General features: G+C 50.0%; 1 protein-coding gene across 1 annotated transcript in view; it reads right to left on the bottom strand.

Moving 5' to 3' along the window:
- KIRREL3 (kirre like nephrin family adhesion molecule 3) overlaps nucleotides 1–21674 on the bottom strand; it is a 134298-nt gene extending 112624 nt beyond the window's left edge. The window contains exons 1-2 of the mRNA XM_059829567.1: nucleotides 21632–21674; nucleotides 20042–20119 (exon numbers count right to left, since the gene is read on the bottom strand). Coding sequence (XP_059685550.1) covers nucleotides 20042–20119; nucleotides 21632–21674 — 121 coding nt within the window. The remainder of the gene's footprint in view (nucleotides 1–20041; nucleotides 20120–21631) is intronic.
- Between the last annotated feature and the right edge of the window lie 1559 nt (nucleotides 21675–23233).

Genomic DNA, 23233 nt, shown 5'->3' with positions numbered 1-23233 from the left:
GATAGAAAACAAACTAATGTACTGCATCACGGAATCAAAAATAAGCCGTCCCCAAAAAGCAACGTTCGAGTGACCTTACAGACTGGACTGCACTGAATGCCAACGCCATCCTGGCCTGTATCAAATGGTGTGGCCAGTGGAGTAGGGAAGGGATCGTGCCCCTGTACTCGGCGCTGGTAAGACTGCACCTCAAATGCTGTGTTCAGCTTTGGGCCCCTCACTCCAAGAAGGACATTGAGGTGCTGGAGCGTGTCCAGAGAAGGGCGACGGAGCTGGTGAGGGGTCTGGTAGCACAAGTCTGATGAGGAGCGGCTGAGGGAGCTGGGGTTGTTCAGTCTGGAGAAGAGGAGGCTGAGGGGAGACCTTATCGCTCTCTACAACCTCCTGAAAGGGGGTTGTGGGGAGGTGGGTGTTGGTCTCTTCTCCCAAGTGACTAGCGACAGGACCAGAGGAAATGGCCTCAAGTTGTGCCAGGAGAGGTTTAGGCTGGATATTAGGAAAAATGTCTTTCCTGAGAGAGTGGTGAAGCACTGGAAGAGGCTGCCCAGGGAGGTGGTGGAGTCACCATTGCTGGAGGTGTTCAAGGAACGTGTGGACGTGGCACTGCGGGACATGGTTTAGTGGGCACGGTGGGATTGGGTTGGTGGTTGGACTTGATGATCTTACAGGTCTCTTCCAACCTTAGTGATTCTGTGAATATTCAGACTCACCGGATGGCTCCTGGCCGTTCTGCTTTAACAGCCTCGTGCGTACGTGCTGCCCAGATAAAGCCGGGCTCATAGGAAGCAGCGTTGCCTTCTATTAGACAAGCTGACAGAGCTGGGAAAAAACCCAACCAGATGAGCTTTGGGGCACACAGGGCTTTTCCTGGGTTGGAGACAGAAGCAGGGAACTGAATTAGGTGGCTTTTTTCCCCAGGGGCCAGCACAAGAGGGTTTGCTCTTGCGGCAGAGAAGCAGGCGAGGCTTGACAGCGGGGCAGCAGCAGGGAAGGGGCAGCAGGAGGCAAAGCTCGTTGCGTTACTAAAGCTAATGGCAGATGGAAGAGGTGTCTGCGCTTCCCCACGCCCTGGACCAGGGCCAGAGCCTCGTCCCAAAGCCTGGGCTGCTGCAGTTACCCCACGATTGGGCTCTGAGCCTCCTGCCAAGGCTGCTTGGGGTACAGGGATGATGCCTGTTCCTTGCTAGAAACCACAAGTTATTTCAAAGGCACTGGAAACCCTGGGCACGGTGCTGATCAGCATCCCTCGCGCTTGAGACAGGAGATGTTTTGCTCTCGTGAGCAGAGGGGAAGAGATTTCCTCATGCTGATCTACCTGGAGGCCCCAGCTCCCGGTGAAAATTGCCAATGACTCTAAGAAATATTTTGTTATCAGCCCTCCTGAGGAACCTGTCGCGGAATAATAAACTACCATTTGCTCTTCTGTCAAGGTGTAGATGTCCTGGCACAGCTCCACGGCGGCCAGACCGATGGGCTCACGAGGGAGCCAAGAGAAGAAGAGGGGACTTTTCGGTAGGTCCAGCCAAGCCAGCTTTCTCCGTGGCAACTACAGATGCTTTTCCGATGCTGACTATTTGTAGCTGACAAACAGCGCTCGCAAAGGGCTCGGCGGGTTCTCAGCTGCAGGAGTCTTGCACAGACACTCCTGAGACCTAAAGCCACCCGCCTTTAATCCACAAAGGAGGAAAAGGAACTTCTCCTTCTAAAATAACAGCCGATGCTCAAAGTGGTGGGCATCAGTCTGCCCCCCACAAAGTGTCCTGGATAAAATCCTTAAGGATTTTATCCCTTGGGACATTCTGAAGTCTCTCAGGTGATCCCCCCCAGCCCTGGGTTACATTCAACCCAGGTGTGGCCCCTTAGGCCACCCTTTGTTCCCGGATCAGGGCTGCTCTTTTGAAATATAGTCCTATAAATCTCAGCTCATCTTTGAGTTAGAGGGCACACAGGACACCCGTCCATAGGAAAACGAGAAGGATGAATAATCCATTTCACAAATGATTTGGAGATTTCCAAGTCTGGCTCCGCTCCCAGGATGAGTAGCAACTGGAAGTTGTGCAGTCTATAGGGTGGAAAATTAGACCAAAGAGCTCGCCCTGGGTCGCACCATGTTTCGCTTCCATCCTCATTTTTCAAAATCTGTTATCACACGCTTTGAGTCACAGAGAGGAAGCAAAACGGAGATTCGTTTCACAACAGAAAATACAGATATTTAATCCTAAAACTACTGACAGATTCTGCTCCTGTCTTCCCCCCTTCTAGCCAAACTCCCAGTGAAAATCCCATTGCACAACAAGCTTTTCTCTTGTTCCCCCCTACCTTCCACTACTTTAAAACACGGTTCTGCCAAAGCTTATCAGAAAATAACCCAAACTTTAATCTATATATACACACCCACATCCTTCTCAAAATAAATTTGAGTGTAAGTAATCTCGCCACAGGTTGGAGAGACATTATGCTCACCGTACAGATTTGGGAATTCATGCAAAGAGTGGTCAGCCAAGTTTCTCCCCAGGACTTTGTTTCCATCTTTGCAGGTGCTTGAATTACCACCGCGCGAGATGCCTTCCACCAGATATCTTCCCCCCATCAGAAACACCTGGGTAGGGTACCAAACCGCACGTATCGAGGCGGGAAAATGTGAGAACAAGTCTTACTATTGCCCTGAAACGTTGAGAGACCACTGTCTGCATGAAACATCGACCGTGTTGCTTCCCGGCCAGATTAGCTATGTGATATTAGATGCACCAAGACCACGCCGGGGCTGAGGACTCGCTCCAGCTCCCTGCTGTTTAGCTGAGCCGAGAAGCAGAGGCCTGAAGCTGAGATTGCTTCAGGTTGTGTTGCGTGAATTATCAAGTCTGAAGATGAAGTGGAATGAGAATTAACAGGTTTCTGCCGTAATTATTGTTTGTTTGGATTTTTCCAAGTGGAAATGATTGTAAATATGTGTGGGTTTCTTTTTTTTTTTTTTACAGGCAAGATTCATATTTAGAATTAAAACAAATTATTCTGAAGAACAGCCTAAAGTTAAGCATATGTAATACACACAAAAAAAAGTGGCAGGGAAGAGATAGGAGGAGGTAAGAGATGCTAAGATGAACAGACAGGGAGCAGATCATCAGCTGAGCAGGAAACGTTTCATGCACGTGCCCATCCTCGTTACCTGAGGAAGGTGCTTAAAAAACAAACTCATGTACTTTTCTACCCGTACTTGAAGACGTAATAAAAGCTCCCCTCCCCTGAAAACCACTGCTGCTACTGTGTCCATAGACCCAGGGAAATGCCTAGAAGGTGCATTTATCCGATGGCTCAGCCATCACGGAGGAGGCCAGGGACCTGCATCATTGCCTACAAGAGCTGGCTCCTGCTTTTTGACTGGGATTTACCCAATAAAGCCAAGAGCCACAAAAAACAAGAGGAAACATGAATTCAGTCAATATTTATAGCCCTCGCAACTGCTTTATCAGCCCAGGCGCACCCTTGGGAAAAGCCACGGGGAAGTGGCCGTGCTTTACCGCTGCTGACAGACCCAGCAACTTCTCTGCTTTATTGCTGGAGGAGAAGGGACCGCATCAGAAGAGAACTAAAATATATTTAAACACAAGACTTTGCCGTTTGTTTTGTTACTAGCTCCTTCTCAGTGGTCCCCACTGCAGAGTCAATGACTTGCTTGTGCAAAACCCTGGTCCAAGAGAAGATGAGTGCATTCCAGCCTGCTGAGTTAATTAGCAGATAATGAGAGATGCTCATCAATAAACTCAGCTGTTTCTGAACCCCCTCCTGGGTTGAGCCTCCATGCCTGCAGGACACAGGAAGCTTTCCATCCCTTGACAAGCTCCACACGGCTCACTTAGAAGACGATGTGCCACCCCGGAGCAGACAAACCCCTGACCCTACGCAGGGAGGCAAAGCTCTGTGCGAGTTCACGCAACCAGCACAGCAGCAAAACCCCTTTTCATTCAGGTTTTTTTTGGTTTTGGGTGGGGGGGAGAGCTGGGGGAGATGCTTTTCCATCTGGTTTGCTGGTAGAGGATTCCTTCCCCAGGGTTAAGAGCAGATAGTGTAAAGCTGGGAGTCAAAATGAAAGGAACTTAGAGTATTACACTCTCTTAGAGTGGAAACCTCTCTCCAAGGATTCCCCCCTCTTGAAACCTTATGAGTCCACAGCCAGGGATAGAAACCTCCAGCGGGGGGAAAATAAAAATGCCTCTTTTACAGTTTCAACCACAGCAAACCTCAAATGCAGATCCCTTTTCAGGCTAAATCGTGAGGAATGGGGATAGAAAAAGTCCCAAAACTAGTAACAGCCGTACATTTAGCCAGTGCCACTGCTGTTTCTGACTTGAGGAAAGGCTTCCTGCCTTCAGCGAGGCAGGAACGTAACCTGTTTAAGGCTTTAGAGAGAGACACATAACCATCATCATAATTTTTAAGAAGCAATGTGCAACACAGCGCCTTACGGACTCCTATAAATTACTCGGCACCCGGCTGCCAGCTCAGCCTAAGCTCGATATTGCCTGCAGTAATTATTTGGATCAAATGCAGTTTATCTGCTTCATATTTGTGTTTCTGTGCTCTCTGGTAACTTATAAATGTCATTGCAGTGTTTATTTGTTATAATGAAACTTAATGACGTTTGAAACCAATGGCTGTGGTTGTGGGCTGCAGGTTTGAAGTAATCTCTTCATCTCAGGAGCAGGAGGCCCAAAGATAACATTAAATTACCCTATAGGAAAGGAAGATGTATGCACACAGATATTCAGGCCTGTGTATTATTCATTGGAGAGACGACTAGCAATGAGCCACGGCGCCTAAGGCTACGAGCTCAAAGCATTGTCACCCAGCGAAGGCAAATATTCCTGTCCAAGGGGAACTAGTTGTCAAGCCATAAGCCCAAATGTATGTCAATCTGTTTTATTAGACCTTCTAAGGCACGCTGGGGTGGCTCGGTGCAAGGTGCCTGCGTGAAACGGCTGGCAGGGAAGAAACGAGGTGGGGCTGCTGTAAAACAAAGCAGGGCTGGGTAGGAGAGAGAGAACCCGGCTTTGGGAGGCTTCAAAAGGGGATGGGGAGGACAGAGTGGCAGCAGCGTGACTTGGCAGCGGTGGTAGCCCATCTCAGCCAGATGCCCGATGCTGAAGGCTGTTCTCCTTCCATGCAAGGGCCCAGCATAAACTTTTCTTGCCTTTGCTTCAGGCACTGCTCCTTGTCCTCCCTTCTTCTGAATAATTTCCTCCCTTGGTTTCTAACGCTGTGTGTATTTATAGACTCTGGTCGTGTCTCCCCTTGAGCCTCCTCCAGACTATGTAAGTTTACCTCCTCCAGCCTCTCCTCTTACAACCTGCTCTCTAATCCCTGGGCCATTCCTGCCACCACACTTAGCATTCTCCCCGGCTTTGCTCCACGCTCCCCGGGCTGCAGGGACCAGCGCCACACACAACGCTCCGGTGCCAGTCACATCACAGCCCGCACAGAGCTGTGCAATTACTGATGCCTTATTACCTCGGGATCTGCTGAAGCAAAATGCCCCTGGCGACAGCCAGGAACATCTTTCCCTAAGCTCCTTCCTCGCTGTCGGAGTGCGGCGGTACCCAGGACAGCCAGCACCAAAAAAAGCAGCTTTAACCCCTGCGACACAACCCAGCTTCACTGCTTCTGCTTTTTGAGCTGCTTCCCTTAACCACAGAATCATAGAATCGTTTAGGTTGGAAAAGACCTTGAAGATCATCAAGTCCAACCGTAAACCTAACCCTGCTAAGCCCACCACTAAACCACGTCCTTAAGCGCCTCATCCACATGTCTTTTAAATATCTCCAGGGATGGTGACTCAACCACCTCCCTGGGCAGCCTGTTCCAGTGTCTGCCTACCCTTTCCGTGAAGGAATTTTTCCTAATATCCAATCTAAACCTCTCCTGGCACAACTCGTGGCCATACCGTGGGGCCAGGCTGATGCTTCCGCACCACCCAGCCATCACAGGCTCAGTACAGGAGCACAGGGTACAGGAGTAAAGAAATGGCATCACTAGCCCCTTCCCCAGTAGGGCAGTGAGACCATAAGGTCTCCGGGAAACTAGATCCCAGCTGTCAATTCAGTGAAGTTCGGCTTTTTGTCTTCACGTGCTTCTCCCGCACAAGGTCAGATAGGTCTGGAAATGCCCTGTGCTGCAGCCATCAGTCCTCAGCAACGCACCTTCTTCCTTTTGCTCTGAACCTAAGCAAAGCAGAGATGTTCCTCCTGCATTGCCATGAACCTCTCTGCCTCCCAAGGCTGTTGTACCAACCCACTCCAAATCCCTAAACAACCCTGGGAACACTGATATCTAGAGTTTCAGTCATTTCACATGACTTTCAGAAAAGATTGTTTCCACCAAAATACTCTGAGGAACAACAGATGAAGTGCATCTGTCACTTGGCCATCCCTGTACCCTACCACCAACTAAGGTCCCAGCCTTGCCACAAAAGGCTCTCCAGGACAGTCGCCCTGGGAACGTGCAGCACAGGGAGGTAATTCCTAGAGAGGTCAGATGCTACAAGCAAACGCCTGTCAATGCATTAGTCACCGACCAACAGGAAAGGAAAAAAAGCCTGGGTAACTGATTTGATTAACCTCATCTGACCATCTGGATTAAAACCAGAAGCTATTATTGGCAGACGCGTTACCTGATGACAACTGACAAGAGAAATTAATCTTCATTACTTGCAATCCTTATGCAACCAGCCCCAGAGAACCTCCTGCAAGGATCTCGCCACGAGAGCTCGTCCGAGACCCCACCTGCGAGCTCCCCGCGAGCAGACAGGACCTCTGTGCGACAGCCTGCGTTTCCAGCTGGGAGCACTGCGAATTAATGCACCTGCACACAGCTTCTCGCAGCACCCAAAGCCTCGGCAGGTCTTCCATCCACAAACCGACTGGATCTAACCTTGCTTAAAACCTCTGTGACATCGATTAATGATAAGGAGAGGACTGTGCAGGGCCACCAGCAACGACCTTGCCTGCAAACCCTTGAAAAGGGAGTTAATTCTGGAATAGTGCCGCGTCTCGGCGAGGAGGGGTTGCGGGCCCCGTCGTCTCCCAAGCAGCTATCGAAACAAACAAGTTGACAAATGAGGCTGCCTCTTAATGAAGCTGAAGCCAAAGTCAATACTCGGCCCTTCTATCAGGGCACAGATCAAAGATGGTCTCAAGGGCAAACGACCTTGGCGGGGGTGGGACAGCTGTCGCTCAGAGGGAACGGATGGCACGAAAATGAAAAGGAGCAGCCTTGGAAGCAGAGGGAGACAAGGGCAACTTGCAGAAGAAGAAAGGAAAAAGATTTAAAAGAGGAGAAATGCAGAAGGCTGGGGGGAAGCCTTTTTTCCAGGCCTGACATGTTCTTTCAGCTATTAAATCTGGTTATTGAGATCCTAGTGATCCTTTCGTCCTCTGCTATCACTGCCGCATGTCTAGAGCAACATCCTTCTGACAAAATCATATTTCAGGTATTTTCTCTGCAGAGGGTTTCCTTTCCCCCCCACCCCAGCTAATGAAAGATTGAAATGGGGAAGGATCAAGGTTCCCCCATCTATTTTCAAGTACTTAGTGGGCTTTGAATTTCACCTTCAAGTTAGGTACACCTGGAGTGATTTCCTGCTGTAGCAAAAACAGGAGCAGGGAGGAAGGGAGAAGAAAACACTCAGATAGGAACAGCACAATAGATAGATATCTTCCACAAACACAAATCAGCTCCCCCACTATCAACAGCCATTTGTAGACAGAGCCATTCGTTGGTGCAAGGGACAGTTCTCACCAGAGAGCTTAGTCCTACGGCACCCTTGTCTCCATCAGTGTCCACCGCACCCTGAGCCACCACCTCAGGACTGCCCCTTCCCAAACTGGGCAGCCTTGCAGCAGGGAACGGCCGAGACTAGAGCTCTTCTGAGGACCGTGCATGCAGGGGCTCGCCTGGGCCAGCCCGAGTCTGACCCCGGCCTCGCCGCTGGCTGTGGACAACCCTCCGTGCTGCTATTCCACACCCCTGCTTGCGTCGGCTTAGGACGCAGGTTCCTGGGGTAGGGGTTGCTTCCCTCGCTGTTCGTACAGCACCTAGCACAGCACGGACTTCACCCTCAGCAGAAGAGTTCTGCTGCTGCGTGAGGCAACACCCTCATACCTCCCTGCCACGCCATCTCCAGAAACCTCCGCCGGCAACTCCGCTCCCCCTGCTTCACTTCAAAAGCTCCTCGATCGAACGCTGGTCTAAGCTGATGGCAACAAAGACCTGGCATACTTACCTCCAGGTCAACCTAAATATTTCATTTAGCTTCTAAAGAAGTCAATTCCTTTCTCTCTTTCTTCCTTCCTTTATTTTAAATCTCAAAATGCATACTGTCTCTCATGAATATTGATGAGGATCATTAGTCACTGAACATTTCACTTCCCTTCTCTTTCCCCTGTCTATAGAAAACCTTCATCTTTGTTAAAGGGAAAAAAACCCATCTCAAGTTATATCTCTGGATGTGTTTTAAGATTAGCCCCATTAATACATTTATAGATTGAGTAAATGCCTATGGGAGCAAATACTGGGCATAAAAGGATACGTATATACAGGCCCCGAGATTGCTGCTGCACTGGAGGTAATTGTTAAGGTTTGTGGTTTAAGTCCATTGCTTTGTGAAGGATCAGAGAGGCAGCACTGGCTACTAAATAACTGTCGTGTTGGCTGCCTGGCCAAGGGGAATTTCACTCACGCTCCCCCTCACACATGCTCCCTACCTATCCTTCAGGTTTTTGACCATGCCTGCTCCTTCTGTCTTCATCAACCTCAACCTGAAGGCTGCTAATGGACTTCAGTTTTATTTAGTGAATACAGATGGCAGGGTTCGGCCAGATACAGCAAATAGCTTGGGAAGAAAAAGAACAGGATTTGCAGCATTCAACTTGCTACTTTACAGTAATATTTCACTCTTTCCTTATGATAAGAATGGATTTTTAGAAGGGTTTAAAAAAAAAACCAACCACCCAAAACCCAAAAGGCAGTCCAAACAAAGCAAGATACTTTGCTCGCTGTTTTGCAGTACCTTTCAGTCAAATCCAACAAAGTCCCACTTCATTGAGAAATGGGAACAGGTTCATTGCGTTGGCCCGAAACACACAATTTCTTCCGATTTGTCATTATAGCTGTGAAATACAGCTGTCTTGCACCGCTCCCGTAAGAAAGCAGCTTCACCTTACAGGTTGGAATTGCAGAGCAGAGATGACATTACGTGACCTAACGACACACAGGGAAACCAGTGGGGAACAGAGCTTCAAAACTATTTATTTATTTAAGCTTTTTCATAGCATACCAAAGCCACAGGCTTTGTAACACCAGAAAGGTTTCATCTTCACAACAATCTTACTCAGCTCCCACCCCACAGCCTGGCTTTACTCAGAAGTACTCTAGCCATGGCAAGTTTCTGCTCACAATTGCACAGTAGATTTACTTCTGCTTGCTTGAGAGCTGTTTTAATGGCAAGTCTGGCTGTTCATCAATACAGGTACGTCTCAGAGTGGGATTTCCAAGGCTGCAGCAGTTTTAATTGATATTCTAAGCCACGGTAACTCGGTACTGCTTCGTTGCTCCAGTCTGTGAAGCACCAACCCCAGCAAAAAGCATGCATGTGTGTCTGCCTGCAGGAGAGGGAGGTTGGAGATCTGGACCAGGCGGGAACGAACCACATGTTTCCTTGCAGCAGCGAGTAGGCCTGCAGTGCTTCGCAGAAAGCAGCACTGCATTGCAGTGCCGGTGCCTCAGGAGGACACCCAAAAATGGCAGAAGAGATGCTCTTTCTCCAGCCTCGGGTAGGGATATGCTGTCACCCTCCTGCCCCCTTCCTGAATCAAGTCCGGATTGTTTTCTTGGAAGCAATGGCTTCCAGAGACTTTGTGAAGCTGGAGGCTTCCACACAATCATGCTATCGTGTCCATGCCGGGAGGATTTATGGCATCATCAGAACCTGACTTGATGGCACAGCCAGACGTGCATGTCCAGGTTCTGGTCTGGTGGACACCATGTCAACGGTGTGACCTGTATTGCTAATGAAATACCGCCTGCCAGCAACCTCTCCGGCAGGGTCCCTGTGGACACCGAGGGAGGAAAGCTAAATAACAGACCCCCGGGCTGCAGCAACAGCTCTGCAGAGAGGGGAAAATTATCAATAGATACGCACGCTCGAAGGTAAACTCTGAGGGTAGCCTGGAGGCAGCACAGAGATGAGAAAGCCACAGTCACCGTCTTCAGAGAGAAGCCTTGCATCGCCTTTAATTCATCCTCCCCCTGCCTCCTGATAGACTTCAAAAATAAACCACCCCAAACCCAGCAAAGAAAGTAACAGCCAGCCAGGATAAGGTGAAGTACATAACCTTATCTCTCCCCTTCTTCAGGTGCATTTTACAGGACAAGTTTTTCCCAACAGCTTGCTGCGCTCCTTAGGTGCCCATCCCATTCCAAATGCCATTAAGGACCTAAAGGGGAGTGCAAGGGCAATGGAATTCAAGTAGCCAGGATATTCTAAATCCTCCCTAGATATCGAACCATGCTTATTAATGCCTAAGATTCCTGAAGTGGCTTTAGCAGGCCCTCCAGCCCCTGCAAAGGGACGGTACGCAGATTCCACATGATCCCAGGTTCTCCCATACACACCTGCGGCTGAACAGCAAAAGAAGCAGCTCCTGAATTATCTTATGCCGGTACTCGGGCAGCAAGGAAGTATTGCATTCATTTATTTAAGACCACGCAGCAATAGCTTTCCACAGGGGACCGCTACTCAAATCAATAGATAAAATTATACCCTTAGACCATTAACTGCTACAACACCACCGTTACCATAAAACTCTCAAGCTTTGTATCAGATTTATAACCAGCAGAGTTCCTCAGCTGCACCGCAACTGCTGTAGACAACTGGAGCATCACGGATGAAACTCTGCTCCCCCTCTCCAAAGTGGCAGAGAGCAGCAGGAAGACGGGGAGGTGTCTCCTATCCTGCCTGAACGGAGCGGTGCAGAGCACAGGGGATCCTCCCCTCAGCAGCATCCGTGTAAGTGTGCATGATGGATTTCACCAGCGAGATCTCGGCTCACAGCAGCGTATGCCTCTCCACTGAGGTCCTGCATTTTACCCAGTTTTCCACCTGATCAACCCAGGCAAAGTCTTCCCTTGACACTAGACAAAAAGACAGTTTGTTTGCTGGTTTTTCCTCAGGTTTCACTTACATCCCTGCCTTGTTTAGCTAACAGACACGCAAAGCATCACAGAAATATCAATGAGACCTCTACTGATAACAATGCATCTTTAACAACTTCTCCGGAGCTTGCTCCATCCACTCGCCTCTTCCTTCTCAAACTCCTTTGTCACATAAAGAACAAAAGGCTCAATGCAGCTTATATGGGAGATGCCTTCCCTAATCGATTGCAATCGTGTCTTCGCGGGGAGACACGAGTGACAACGCTTGGAGTAAGGCGAGCTTCCCTATCACAGAGCTGCCAAGCCCCGGAGGAGACAGCACCTTTATTGGCGATGACAGCAGTTAGCAATGCAAAGTTTGCACCGCATCCCGAGGGGAGCTTGGGAGATCAGCTAATAGCAGACCCATCGCTGAAGTGGATCCCAGCAGATTTTGTGCCAGGGATCCCGTAGCTTTTTTAGCAAAGATTCACAGGGAATCCCATTCCCAGGCCACAGACTGATGCCAATGGGTCCTGCTGGTTGCTCAAGCCTCAGAGGGCAAACTGTAAGAAGACGCAGGGATGCTCAAGAAGATGCTTGTTGATCGACAAGATGTGTTGATTGACAGCTGGCTGAATGTGAGCCAGCAGTGTGCCCAGGTGGCCAAAAAGGCCAACAGCATCCTGGCCTGTATCAGAAACAGTGTGGCCAGCAGAGTAGGGAAGGGATCGTGCCCCTGTACTCGGCGCTGGTGAGGCCGCACCTCGAATGCTGTGTTCAGGTTTGGGCCCCTCACTACAAGAAGGACATTGAGATGCTGGAGCGTGTCCAGAGAAGGGCGACAGAGCTGGTGAGGGGTCTGGAGCACAAGTCTGATGAGGAGCGGCTGAGGGAGCTGGGGTTGTTCAGTCTGGAGAAGAGGAGGCTGAGGGGAGACCTCATCGCTCTCTACAACTGCCTGAAAGGGGGTTGTGGGGAGGTGGGTGTTGGTCTCTTCTCCCAAGTGACAAGGGACAGGACTAGAGGAAATGGCCTCAAGCTGCGCCAGGGGAGGTTTAGGCTGGATATTAGGAAAAATGTCTTTCCTGAGAGAGTGGTGAAGCACTGGAAGAGGCTGTCCAGGGAGGTGGTGGAGCCATCATCCCTGGAGGTGTTCAAGGAACGCGTGGACATGGCACTGCAGGACATGGTTTAGTGGGCATGGTGGGGTTGGGTTGGTGGTTGGACTTGGATGATCTTACAGGTCTTTTCCAACCTTAGTGATTCAGTGTGTGTGCAATGCTCAAGTTGCTTAGGGGCTGTTAAGCTCCGCTGTGTGCAAAAGCAGGCTGAGCACAGCCAACGTTGCTTGAGCTAAAGCAAGTAACACAGTACAGGTCTGGTCCCAAAGGACAGACCCTTTCCACCAGTGGGCCAGAGAACCGCGTAAAGTTTGAGCTTCTCCAGCAGTGCGGTCTGCCCCCAGCAGCAGAGGCTCTTGGCATCTGGTAGAGGAGAAAGGTCACTTTTTACACGGGTAAGAAGGGCTGGCTCCAATTTATCCTCGCGACTAAGGAAGATTCATGCTCAGCCTGTGCTGCTGCAGATGTAAAAGTCATTTGCAAGATCCAGATTAAGTGTCCCCATAAATCCAAGCAATTCCGAGGCAGCAACTGCCTTGCTGCGCTGCTAATGGGTGGCACGAATACGTCACTGTGTCTCAGTGCCATGTCTGCCAGGACATTTTCCTGGCAGGAAGCGTTCACTGAACCTGCTTTGAACTACAGCTTGCAGCAGAAGGGGCGTTCAAGCAGAGAGACGTTTGGAGCAGAGGCACAGCCAGCTTCTCTGAACAAGCCATTTTCCCCCAAAACTGCAGGCACTCCATCCCAGAGTCCCAGCTGGTTTCTCGCCAAGCAGTAAGACAGGGCCTGAGACAGAGAGGAGCCTCAAATCAGACTGCTGTAGAAAGGATGCTCAGCCTTCGGGAGGGACAGGCACGGAGTCCCCCCGTTCTCTGCTGAAGAAGCGGGAGGGCACGGTGGGATGGCTGGAGCCGGCTGGGACTGAACTGGGCACAGATCTGTCTACAGCCCAAAGAAAAGCAATGCATCCAGCCTCTGCGCCTACTGGAATAGCCAGGGCTTCAATATTTAGGACATGTTTTAAAGCCTAAACCCAGTTTTGGGTTTAAATCCATCTCCTTTCCTCCTCTACTCTCGTCCTTCTTGGTATTGGATTTTACCCGTCTCAGCATTGCTGCCGCAGCACCCCGCTAACCTAAACGCTCCCTCCCGCAACAGAGAGCTGCTGCAAAAGTACCCGCAGCCTTCGTTCTTGCAAGAGCTGCAGATTCCCTTTGAGAAGCTATTAAGAAGCAGTCGACTAGAGCAACCTTTCATTGACAAGTCACTCGGCCCTTTAAACGATCTCCAAATAGTGTTTTCTTTTTATTGCTTTCTGCAGTTTAACAGCCTTGATTTCAAGTTACTTTGGCTTATGATAAACTCCAGATCTATAACGCTTCTATTCTCTCCCTCTTTGGTCTCTCTCACCCACTTGTTCTTTATGTTTTTATTAAAAAAAGATCCAGGAAAACAGATAGCAGATTAAAAGGGAAACAAATTGAAATGGGTCAAATGTATCTTGCTTAGATGACAGCCACCCCATTAGATACTTTTAAACAGGACAAATAATCTGTTCAGAAGCACAAGTGGGCTTTTACATTTATTCTAAATTACAAACCAAATGATTGCAGCCTCAAATGGAAGCACTGGCTAATTGCACTAATATCTCACTAATTCTAGCACCAAGGAATGGGGGGGAAAACTAACGATTTTCACCATTTTACCAATTATTCAATTTAGACCAAGGTACATTATGCAAACCCTGGGTTGAGCTTCCTCTCCATTTTGTGATCTATGACAAGGACTGGAATTCCAATTATTAATAATGGAGGAGCTATAATTATTCTAAGGATGGGTACAAGATAATTATAAGCTATAAAAACAGCTTTCATATGCATACACAATTCTCTCCCCACGTCTAGCAGAACTGAAACTTATCTGCAGACTAGAGATACGCTGAAGTTGAAGACAGAAAAACCCCCATCCAGAGCTACGCTGCTCGCAGTTCATGAGCGCAAAGCCACAGCTAATAACACGGGCCAGAAACAGGCAGCTGCCCAGTTCTGCCAGGCAGGCAGGGAGGGGCTGATCCGAATTATCCCTCCCAGTTGCATGGATGCACGAGCCATCACAAGGAGAGCAGGCTGGTGGCTCTCCTTCAATCCAGGCCACTGTCACCATTGCCCCTCTGGGCCAAGCTTGACCTGTGTCCCATGTTTGAGGTACGCGGATGGTCCCCTTTTGGGACATCCGTCTTCCCCCAACAAGAGACATGAGAGCTTTGCATTAGTCCCGGCGCCTTTAAGATCCCAAACCTTCTGAACAAGAGTCAAGGTGAGATTTGCAGCTCAGACTGCAGAACTTTTAAGTTCTCACCATCTATACTCCCAAAACTCAAGGTCTGTCTTATGCTGACCAACAGCCCCACAACATCCACATGGCCTTTAGAGAAAAAAAACTCCCGACTTGCATTCAGACAGCCCTTGTCTGAGCAGATTTCTACAGTCATTACCCAGCAAATAGGATTTGTTAAGCAACACCCTCTCCCAATTAAACACTGAGCAGTGCTCGTTGCTATGTGGAGCCGCAGCTCTGCAGTAACGGCTGCTGGTATTGCAGTGCTTTGTATAGTGAATGGAGACACCTTGAATGCAGAAGACTACGGAGACCAGGATCTGCTTCCAGCCACGATGCAAATGGAGGGTGGCTGCTGCCAGAGATAACTCCGGCACAAGCCCTTCTCCTGGCACGACAGTCGGTGTTTGCATCTACAGTGGCCGATACCGAGGAGACTACCTGCAGATTAAGGTACAGATTTTAGCCTCGTGCCTGTCCCTGACCGATGGCATGGATGAGAGCAAAGCAGAAAGCAGGGCTGTAAGCCAAGCAGGGAGCTGAAGAGGGGGAGTTTGTCCCTCCTTGAGCACAGATCATTAACCATTAGCTGGCCCAGGAGGAGGATGCTGCACCGAGTCCTTCTTCTGTCCCTTTTCCCAGCCACACCTGCTTTTACCACCCGACCTCAGACACGAGGATGAAGCCCACCCTGCCCCTCCACGCAGTGCCAAAGCCGAGCACTGGGTCCACCCTGCAGAGATGCCACCTGCCCGCTGCACAGGCAGACACGAGAGCCAGCGAAGTGCCCAGAAGGGGAGATGAAAGGAGGGGAGTGAGCTGCCCTGCTCCTGCTTGCCTGCGGGGAGATGGTTGTAGGCACCTTCCAGCAGCCGACGGCTGGTGGGAACAGGTGGTGAAGGAAAAGGCTGACACCTCTCAGCGCTTAATCGTTCCCGTTAGTAGCTTTATGAATGGCAGCCAAAAAGTGCCATAATTGCTGCAGTGACGCTTGCTAATGACTCGAGTTAGATCTGGCAAGAAGTCAAAGGCAGGAGAGAAGAAGAAAAATAGCAGGAGCAGGATCGACATCTGAATACCTGCCTTTGGCCACCGCAGAGGAGAGCGGAGCAAGCCCAATTTGGGACCTGCAGCTACGGACAGGCAGGGACCAAGCACGATAGGTGAGCAGGGAGAGATTTTACAGCACACCCCTTGCCTTCCTGGGGGAAGAGAAGAGAACTGAATGTGAAGGGGAAGAAGGAATAGAAAAACAAGCCCCAGTTCTCAGGTTAGTTTGAGATCCTTGTTCTTGCGGGACTAAGGTGACCCACCTCATAGATACCACCTTTCTTCTCCAAAATCACCCTGAGCCAGGGCAGCACAAGCCCTGGGGAAAGCAGGTTAACTCAGCTCACCGCCAGCCTCAGCATCACCTCCGCTGCACGGCACGTGCCTTGGCACATCCAGTCCACAAGCTGTGGCACCCACTGAACTGCCACCGTGGCCAGGGGAGAGTTGGTCCTGAAGAGGAATCCAGCCCCTCGTGAGCAAACAGCACGCTCCTCCTGATTATGTATCTGTTTCTGAATGTTAACAAACAGTCAGCAGCATCTGATTGAGTGGGTTATTAGTAGAATGAAGACAGATGGTGGAAGATTAACTCTAAAGCGTCTTTATTGCAAGGCCGTCATTACAGACAGCTCTACCTCTCTCTCCCCCTGTCTACAACTGTCACCAGCTTAATTTCACCCTACAACTCACAGCCGCGCACCAAACAGCGATCCCAGCATGCAGGCAAGGCGATTGTCAATCACAGCAAAGGGATAAGCATACAGCAGCCACGCTGGAGCAGCACCTTCCCACTCCCCAGCCCATACGTGCCCTTGAATCGTGCCCAAATCCAGCACCTTTCCGGGTGTGGGCTTCACAGTGGCAATAAAGCAAGAGGCAATCGCACCCGATGAAGCGCAGCAATGCCAGCTGCAGGGAGAGTGCCCAAATCACTTTTGCCTTGCACGTGTGGACGTGGCACTGCAGGACATGGTTTAATGGGCATGGTGGTGTTGGGCTGACGGTTGGACTTGATGATCTTACAGGTCTCTTCCAACCTTAGTGATTCTGTGTGTGTGATCACCAGCGTTGCCATCAGCAGCCCAGGCTGCACTGTTGCCTTACAGCTGGGAGAGACACCAACACCTCACCCAGACCTGTTTTTTCAAGACACAGGTTGATGTATGTTGATATGAGGAACTGGTATGTGTTAACTAACACTAACAGAGGCAAGTTCTCAGACACTTATTTTGGTTTCTCGCCCTGGAGGACAGCTCAGCCAGAAGAGCCTGCACCTGCAGTCAATTGTGTTGACAGACATCCATCACTTGCCAGCTAGTAAACAAACAACATAATGCTACCAAAGACAGAATCACAGAATCACTAAGGTTGGAAAAGACCTGTAAGATCATCAAGTCCAACCTGAAAAAAAAAAAAAAAAAAAGAAAACACACAACACACCAAAAACCAACCCACCCAACACCACACAGCACCATGCCCATCAAGCCACATCCCACAATGCCACATCCACACGCTCCTTGAATACCTCCAGTGATGGTGACTCCACCACCTCCCTGGGCAGCCTGTTCCAATGTTTCACTACTCTCTCAGTAAAGAACTTTTTCCTAATATCCAGCCTGAACCTCCCCTGGCGCAACTTGAGGCCATTTCCTCTAGTCCTGTCACTAGTCACTTGGGAGAAGAGACCAACACCCACCTCCCCACAACCCCCTTTCAGGCAGTTGTAGAGAGCGATGAGGTCTCCCCTCAGCCTCCTCTTCTCCAGACTGAACAACCCCAGCTCCCTCAGCCGCTCCTCATCAGACTTGTGCTCCAGACCCCTCACCAGCTTTGTCGCCCTTCTCTGGACACGCTCCAGCACCTCAAGGTCCTTCTTGGAGTGAGGGGCCCAACACTGAACACAGCATTTGAGGTGCGGCCTCACCAGCGCCGAGTACAGGGGCACGATCACCTCCCTACTCCGCTGGCCACACCATTTCTGATACAGGCCAGGATGCCGTTGGCCTTCTTGGCCACCTGGGCACACTGCTGGCTCATATTCAGCCGGCTGTCAATCAACACCTGTCAATCAAGACCCTCACTGGGCATGGCCACAGAGCATCTGTAAGCCACAACATTTATTTTACCCTGCTGGGAGAGGTTGCCACACTGGTCTGCAAGCGCTCAGCCTGGATCTTCTCCATGGGGACAGCCAAGAGAAGCGCTTTCCCACCAAGAAGCGACTCCTCCAGGCTGACAAGGCCTCCGTCTAAGTCCTCTTGTGCTTCTCCACCTATGAGGGCATTTTGTAGATGTCTCCATTAAGTGACAGCAAGGTTCTAATGATCCCTGTAATTACCCATTTCCACTACGATGGAGACCCCACACCTCATAATTATCCGATTGCCCCACTGCCTACCTCTGCTTTCAGTTCCTTCAGCTACCCTGTAATTATTAATAGGGCTATTCATTAGCACCATCACGCAATAAAAAGAGGAAAAGCTCTCACTTGGCAAAAATATAACAGGGAAGCTGTCTCTCCCCCTATCCCTGCAAGGTGGCTGGCCCAAAGAGTCTGGCCCAGGTACTCTGGGCAGGAAATACTTTGCTGTACCAGACATCCGAACCCCTCCTTGGCTGACATCCCATACAGCATGGATCTGCACCGAAATCCACCAAAAACCCAGGAGGTTGGAGGCCTGCAATTGTCATCCAGAACCGCCTCTAGTAAAAACACAGGTCCTATAGGCGGTCTTTGTAGCCATGGAAATCCCCCGACTTTGTTTTTGGCAGATTGTACCTTTAAACGTAATGGTCCTGGAGCCTGCGGGGGCCAGAAACTGGCTGGCTGCACAGCGTCAGGCAGGCACGCTTTGTTCCCTTTCCCACACAAAGGCTTTACTTTTGGCCTTTCATGCTTCTTTGTTCTCTCCACACAAAGCCACGTTCAGCCTGAAAAGGGGGCTCACTTCGTAGGCAGACTCAGGCTTTGAATCCACAGGGGGACAGGAGCTTCTGTGAACTATCCCAAAGGATCGGCAGGATGCCCAGGTGTGCCCATGGTCCTGCCGGCTCTCAGGCACCCTGCGAGCACCCCCAGGGTGCTCCTGCTCGTCTGAGCACAGCCACAGGCAGCCTCTCCAAGAGGCTTGAGGGACAGGAAGGTATCGAGAGAGAGACTGCACCTTCTCACAAGCACTCGGATGAGACTCTGCCATCTGTTCTCCCAAGGGGCAGCCCCTTCCCATTAAAAACATACTCTAATCAATGTTTAAAAAGCATGTGGTAATTAACAAGCACGAGGTGAAGTCTTGTGAAGTACTTTCCCCATGTTATCAGCTCAGTATCAGGGCTCCTGGGAAACGGGAGGAACCTTTGATCTTCTAACCGATATCTGAGCCATAAACTTGCCTCCACGAGAGTTTTACCCCATGAAAGCTAATACACCTTTTAGTCTCGTGAAGACGAGGCTTCCTGCAAGAGTAGACACCTCTGTGGCTAACCGCTGGCAATACACCATCCCACACAAGCAAAAGGAAGCGCAGTGGGGCAAGCGATCACACCCTTTGTCCACGTAATTTCCAGTCAAAGCCCAAAACAAGGACTAAATCTGTGTTTGGATGGAGTTTGCAGTCCCTAGAGTAACCTCACAGCAGCCAAACTCTTCTTGACACACCCTCAAGACGCACATCTCATCTCGCAGGGCTCTGGGACCTTTAATCCTCCTCTGATCCAGCATTAATCAGAGATGGTGCTGCACCAGGGTTTGCTCCAGAAAAAGAAGCCAAGCAACGAAGCTACCAGAAGCAGGGATGCCAATTCTTCCGAGCGTAAATAGTTTTTGTTTAGTTATTATGCTTCATAATTATTTATGATATTTCTATGGATTAATCAATGCTCATAAAGTACTTGGGGGATGACTAGAATACAAATAAGGAAATTTTTGTGAGGTCTCTGCCCGAGCGCAGGGGTTTGACAAACAACGGAACGGCGCGCCTCTGAGGGGTGTGAAGGCACTGAAACCTGGCACTCCGACGGGGTCACGGTGAGGCACTACCACCCAACTAGAATAAAAAGACTAGATGCAGCAATTGCTGGAAGAGCTTCCCATGTGCCAAATCCTTTCCATGGGAGAAAGACAGTGGATTTTGGATGTATGGAACTAATAAGCTCCTGCTCTTCTCTTGCATGGGCTTCCCACATCCACGCCTACTAAGATGTTGCCGAGATCAAAGGAGAAGTAGGATTTTCTCCTCGGTGAGAACAAGAACCTAGCACGTTCCTAGCAGTAGCACATCCACGTCCCTTGCAACGAGCTTGCTAAAGAGGAAGGAAGAATGGAAGGTGAGGGAACTGCTCACCTTCAGTCATCCTGCGGTACTTCTCCTTGTACATGAACCCCAGTACTAGGCAGCATCCTCTTCCTGGGAGCCCCAGTTCTGCAAGAGAAGAGAGAGCGATGTTAGAAGACCACGCTGGGGACAAGAGCAAGCGCACGGGGATGCTGGAGGGAGCAAATCCTGCCGGTTACACCGTTCTGGCAAAGCATCAGCGAGGCAGGCACGTAACTGAAGTCTTTGGTCAGCCTCACAGCTGAGCTTTGCTGGGGGTCCCAAACCAACTGCTTCCAGCTGCTGCTGCGCTGCTCCACTTAGCCACGTGTATCTAGAGACAGGAGGGTCACCATCCCCTCCCTCGCCCACTTCTTAAGCGTTCCTCTACACTAAGCAGAGGGAACGAGCTGCATCTTCCTCCACATCAGTGCGTTGCCACAATATGGACTCTTTAATCCCTTTCTCCCTTAGCGGGCAGCATAGTAAAATGGGAAATGGTCCTCAGAAGGGAAGATAAGTCTGGCTTGAGGCATCTTGCTCCTTAGAAGCAAGCAAGCGACCCTACAAGCAGCAAAGCGTCAGAGTCTGAGGAGGCGCATGCCTTTGATGCCTTGATTTCTTAATGGGGCTTTCTGACTATCAGTAACAAACAGAGAGAGATCTGAACACGGGTTTTTCCAGAAGTAGGCTGTGTGCATGCGCGCTCTCCCCGTGCGCATCTCAGAGCAGCAAAAAGCTCTAGTTCTTCAAACAAATTCTCCTGTGTCACAGTGGAGAAAATTAAGGTACCATGTCCCCGATGCTGCCTGCCTGTGGACCTGCAGAGCTCCTTGGGGGCTTCTGTGCTCTACAGAGCCCTGCTGATCAAAGCCCCTTTGATGTTTACTTAATGTGGCTGTGGTCTCTTTAGAGCCCCCCTCTGCCGAGGAAGGAGCGCTCGGGAGCGTCATGGAGTTGTGCCGCATGCAAGAGGGGAAGGCAGCGAAGCAGGAGGGTTGAGAGCGCAGCCACAGCTTTAGAGCAGAGCGAGGGCTGCCTGGCAGCCTTGGCTTTTAGCGCCATGATGCAAACTTGGGTTTGAATCGTAGACCTGGACTGTGTCCCGAGGAAGAAGAAAGTCGTTCACCGCAGTGCGATGTGATGTGCAGGGAAGACGCCCAGATTCATATAGGTATATACCCAGATATACAGTAACCCTCCCCAATACCGTTAGCCACCATGGCATCCCAGCAGAGGGGTTGGCATCCTCCTCTTGCGCAGAATGAGGCAGAATCAGAGCCTAAAGCCAGGAAAAACAGACTTCTTTTGACCCCAGTACACTCAGGGTACACGCAAGACTAGTTAAAGCGCTTTCTCTAACATTAAACTTGGCTCCACCTTGCAAGAGGCTAAGGACCAACAGCTCCTGGTCCTACAGCTCCCATCAGGGAGGACATCAGCATCTAACCAAAATAAATCATGTGTAATCCCACTGAAGTCAAAGCTCAGACAAAAGGAAGTCTCTTGAAATGCTTAGAGTAAGCTGAAATTTAATTGCCCCCCTAAATCCACGTTGCCACCTAAGGTAGCACCCCGGAGAAAAACAGGCATCTCCAGAAAGTGACTCACTTCACCTACCCAGGATGACTTTGGGGGTGCTTGTAACTCTCTCATTGGCCATAAAGGGTGGTGACTAACTCAGATGTAGATGTCTAAACATCTAGATGTCTAAACAACCCATGCAAAGCAGGGCAGATGAATCAACTAGCCGCATCCTCAGCCATTTCTTGTATCAGAGTCCTAATTAACAGGAAGAAGCAAACACCAACTATCTCCCATCTCGGATACAAAGGTGGAAACCAGTCCTCTTGCTCCACAGTACAGAGACGACATGATCTACCATCCCTGCACAGCCTACACAACAACTGCAAATACACCGAGAAAGGTGTCGACTCGCAGAGCGTTAGATGCCTCTGATACTCCTGACTGCTGCTAGGGTCTGCTGGCTTAGCTGAAGGACGTTCAGCGCAGGTTGCCTCCCTTAGTGCCGTCTGATAACTAGAATCAGTAAGACCTCCCTGAACTTTGAGTGGGGTTCCCACGAAGGGTTGCACAACATCTGTGAAAACAGACACTCGGCGTGCATGTGGCCGGACAGCTGCGAGCCTGCCGATAGCCTCCGGGGCTGTTTACGAAGAGCCTACAAAGCAAGCAAGAGGCGTTTATTTCTTTATTGATAGGAAAGCAAAACTGCATCGATTCCTATTGAGCCTTCAACGAGCAGCAAGGTATCAAAGCGTAATTAAAACAACACAATGAGATTAGTGTCACACAAGGCAGCACAGCCCACAGCGGAGCTGAGCAAGCCAGCGTTCCCATCTTAGTAATTCAGATATGCATCGTACATCCCGGTGTGCGCAGGTGGGCCTGTTTGTGGATGCTGGCTGGGTTTTTCCTGGACACACAGACCCGGCGTGACAGGGGCTGCCATGCTCCCCACGGACCACGACCACAAACAGCATCAAGAGCATCCTGAACCAGCGCAGTGATGGAAGCAGCAATAGCTGCAGCCTACTTGGGGGATGAATATCCCACCACTCAGATGTCCAGCTCTCATCTTCCAGTCGCAGGGAGCAAAATGCTCCCAAGGAGGCTGTGCTTTAGAGGCTGCGGCGAGGGGCTATGACCCAAGGCAATGGCTGTGCTACCCAAGAGGTCCCAGTCACAACGTAGCCCTTAGAGGAGGGAGAGATTGTCGCAGCTGAGCCACGCGAGCTGGATCGAGGTGAAATCTGGGTTATTACCAGTCTGGAGCCTGGATCAGCGCACACCGGTATGGGTGTCTATCTTCCATTTGCCTCCCTGAAGGGTGCTATAATTAATGCTTATAAAACACTTTGATATCCCATGATGAAAAGAGCTATACAAGAGCACTGCATTATAATAATTCATACCACAATTTTGTGAGAACATGCAAAAATCTTTACAGCTAAAGGCACTTTCAAATACTTGAGAGTACCTTTAAAAGGTAAAATACTTCAAGGTGACTCTGATGGCTAAGGATGTCTCACCACTTCATGGCTTTCAGTGGCTACCTAAAGCTAAAAGCAGATACCCAGCATTTTAAATGTTTTGGCTTTAGGGGGGCTGCTAAGCTACCACTGAAAACAAAACATTTTAACCCACACGTGTCCCCCACGCACAAAACAAATCCCATCCATTTCCTTGTGATGGCAATTG

Source organism: Gavia stellata, chromosome 26, assembly GCF_030936135.1.
Source record: "Gavia stellata isolate bGavSte3 chromosome 26, bGavSte3.hap2, whole genome shotgun sequence".
NCBI classification, from domain to species: Eukaryota; Metazoa; Chordata; class Aves; order Gaviiformes; family Gaviidae; genus Gavia; species Gavia stellata.
The sequence above is the reverse complement of the archived record's forward strand: the minus strand, read 5'-3'. Positions and strand labels throughout refer to the sequence as shown.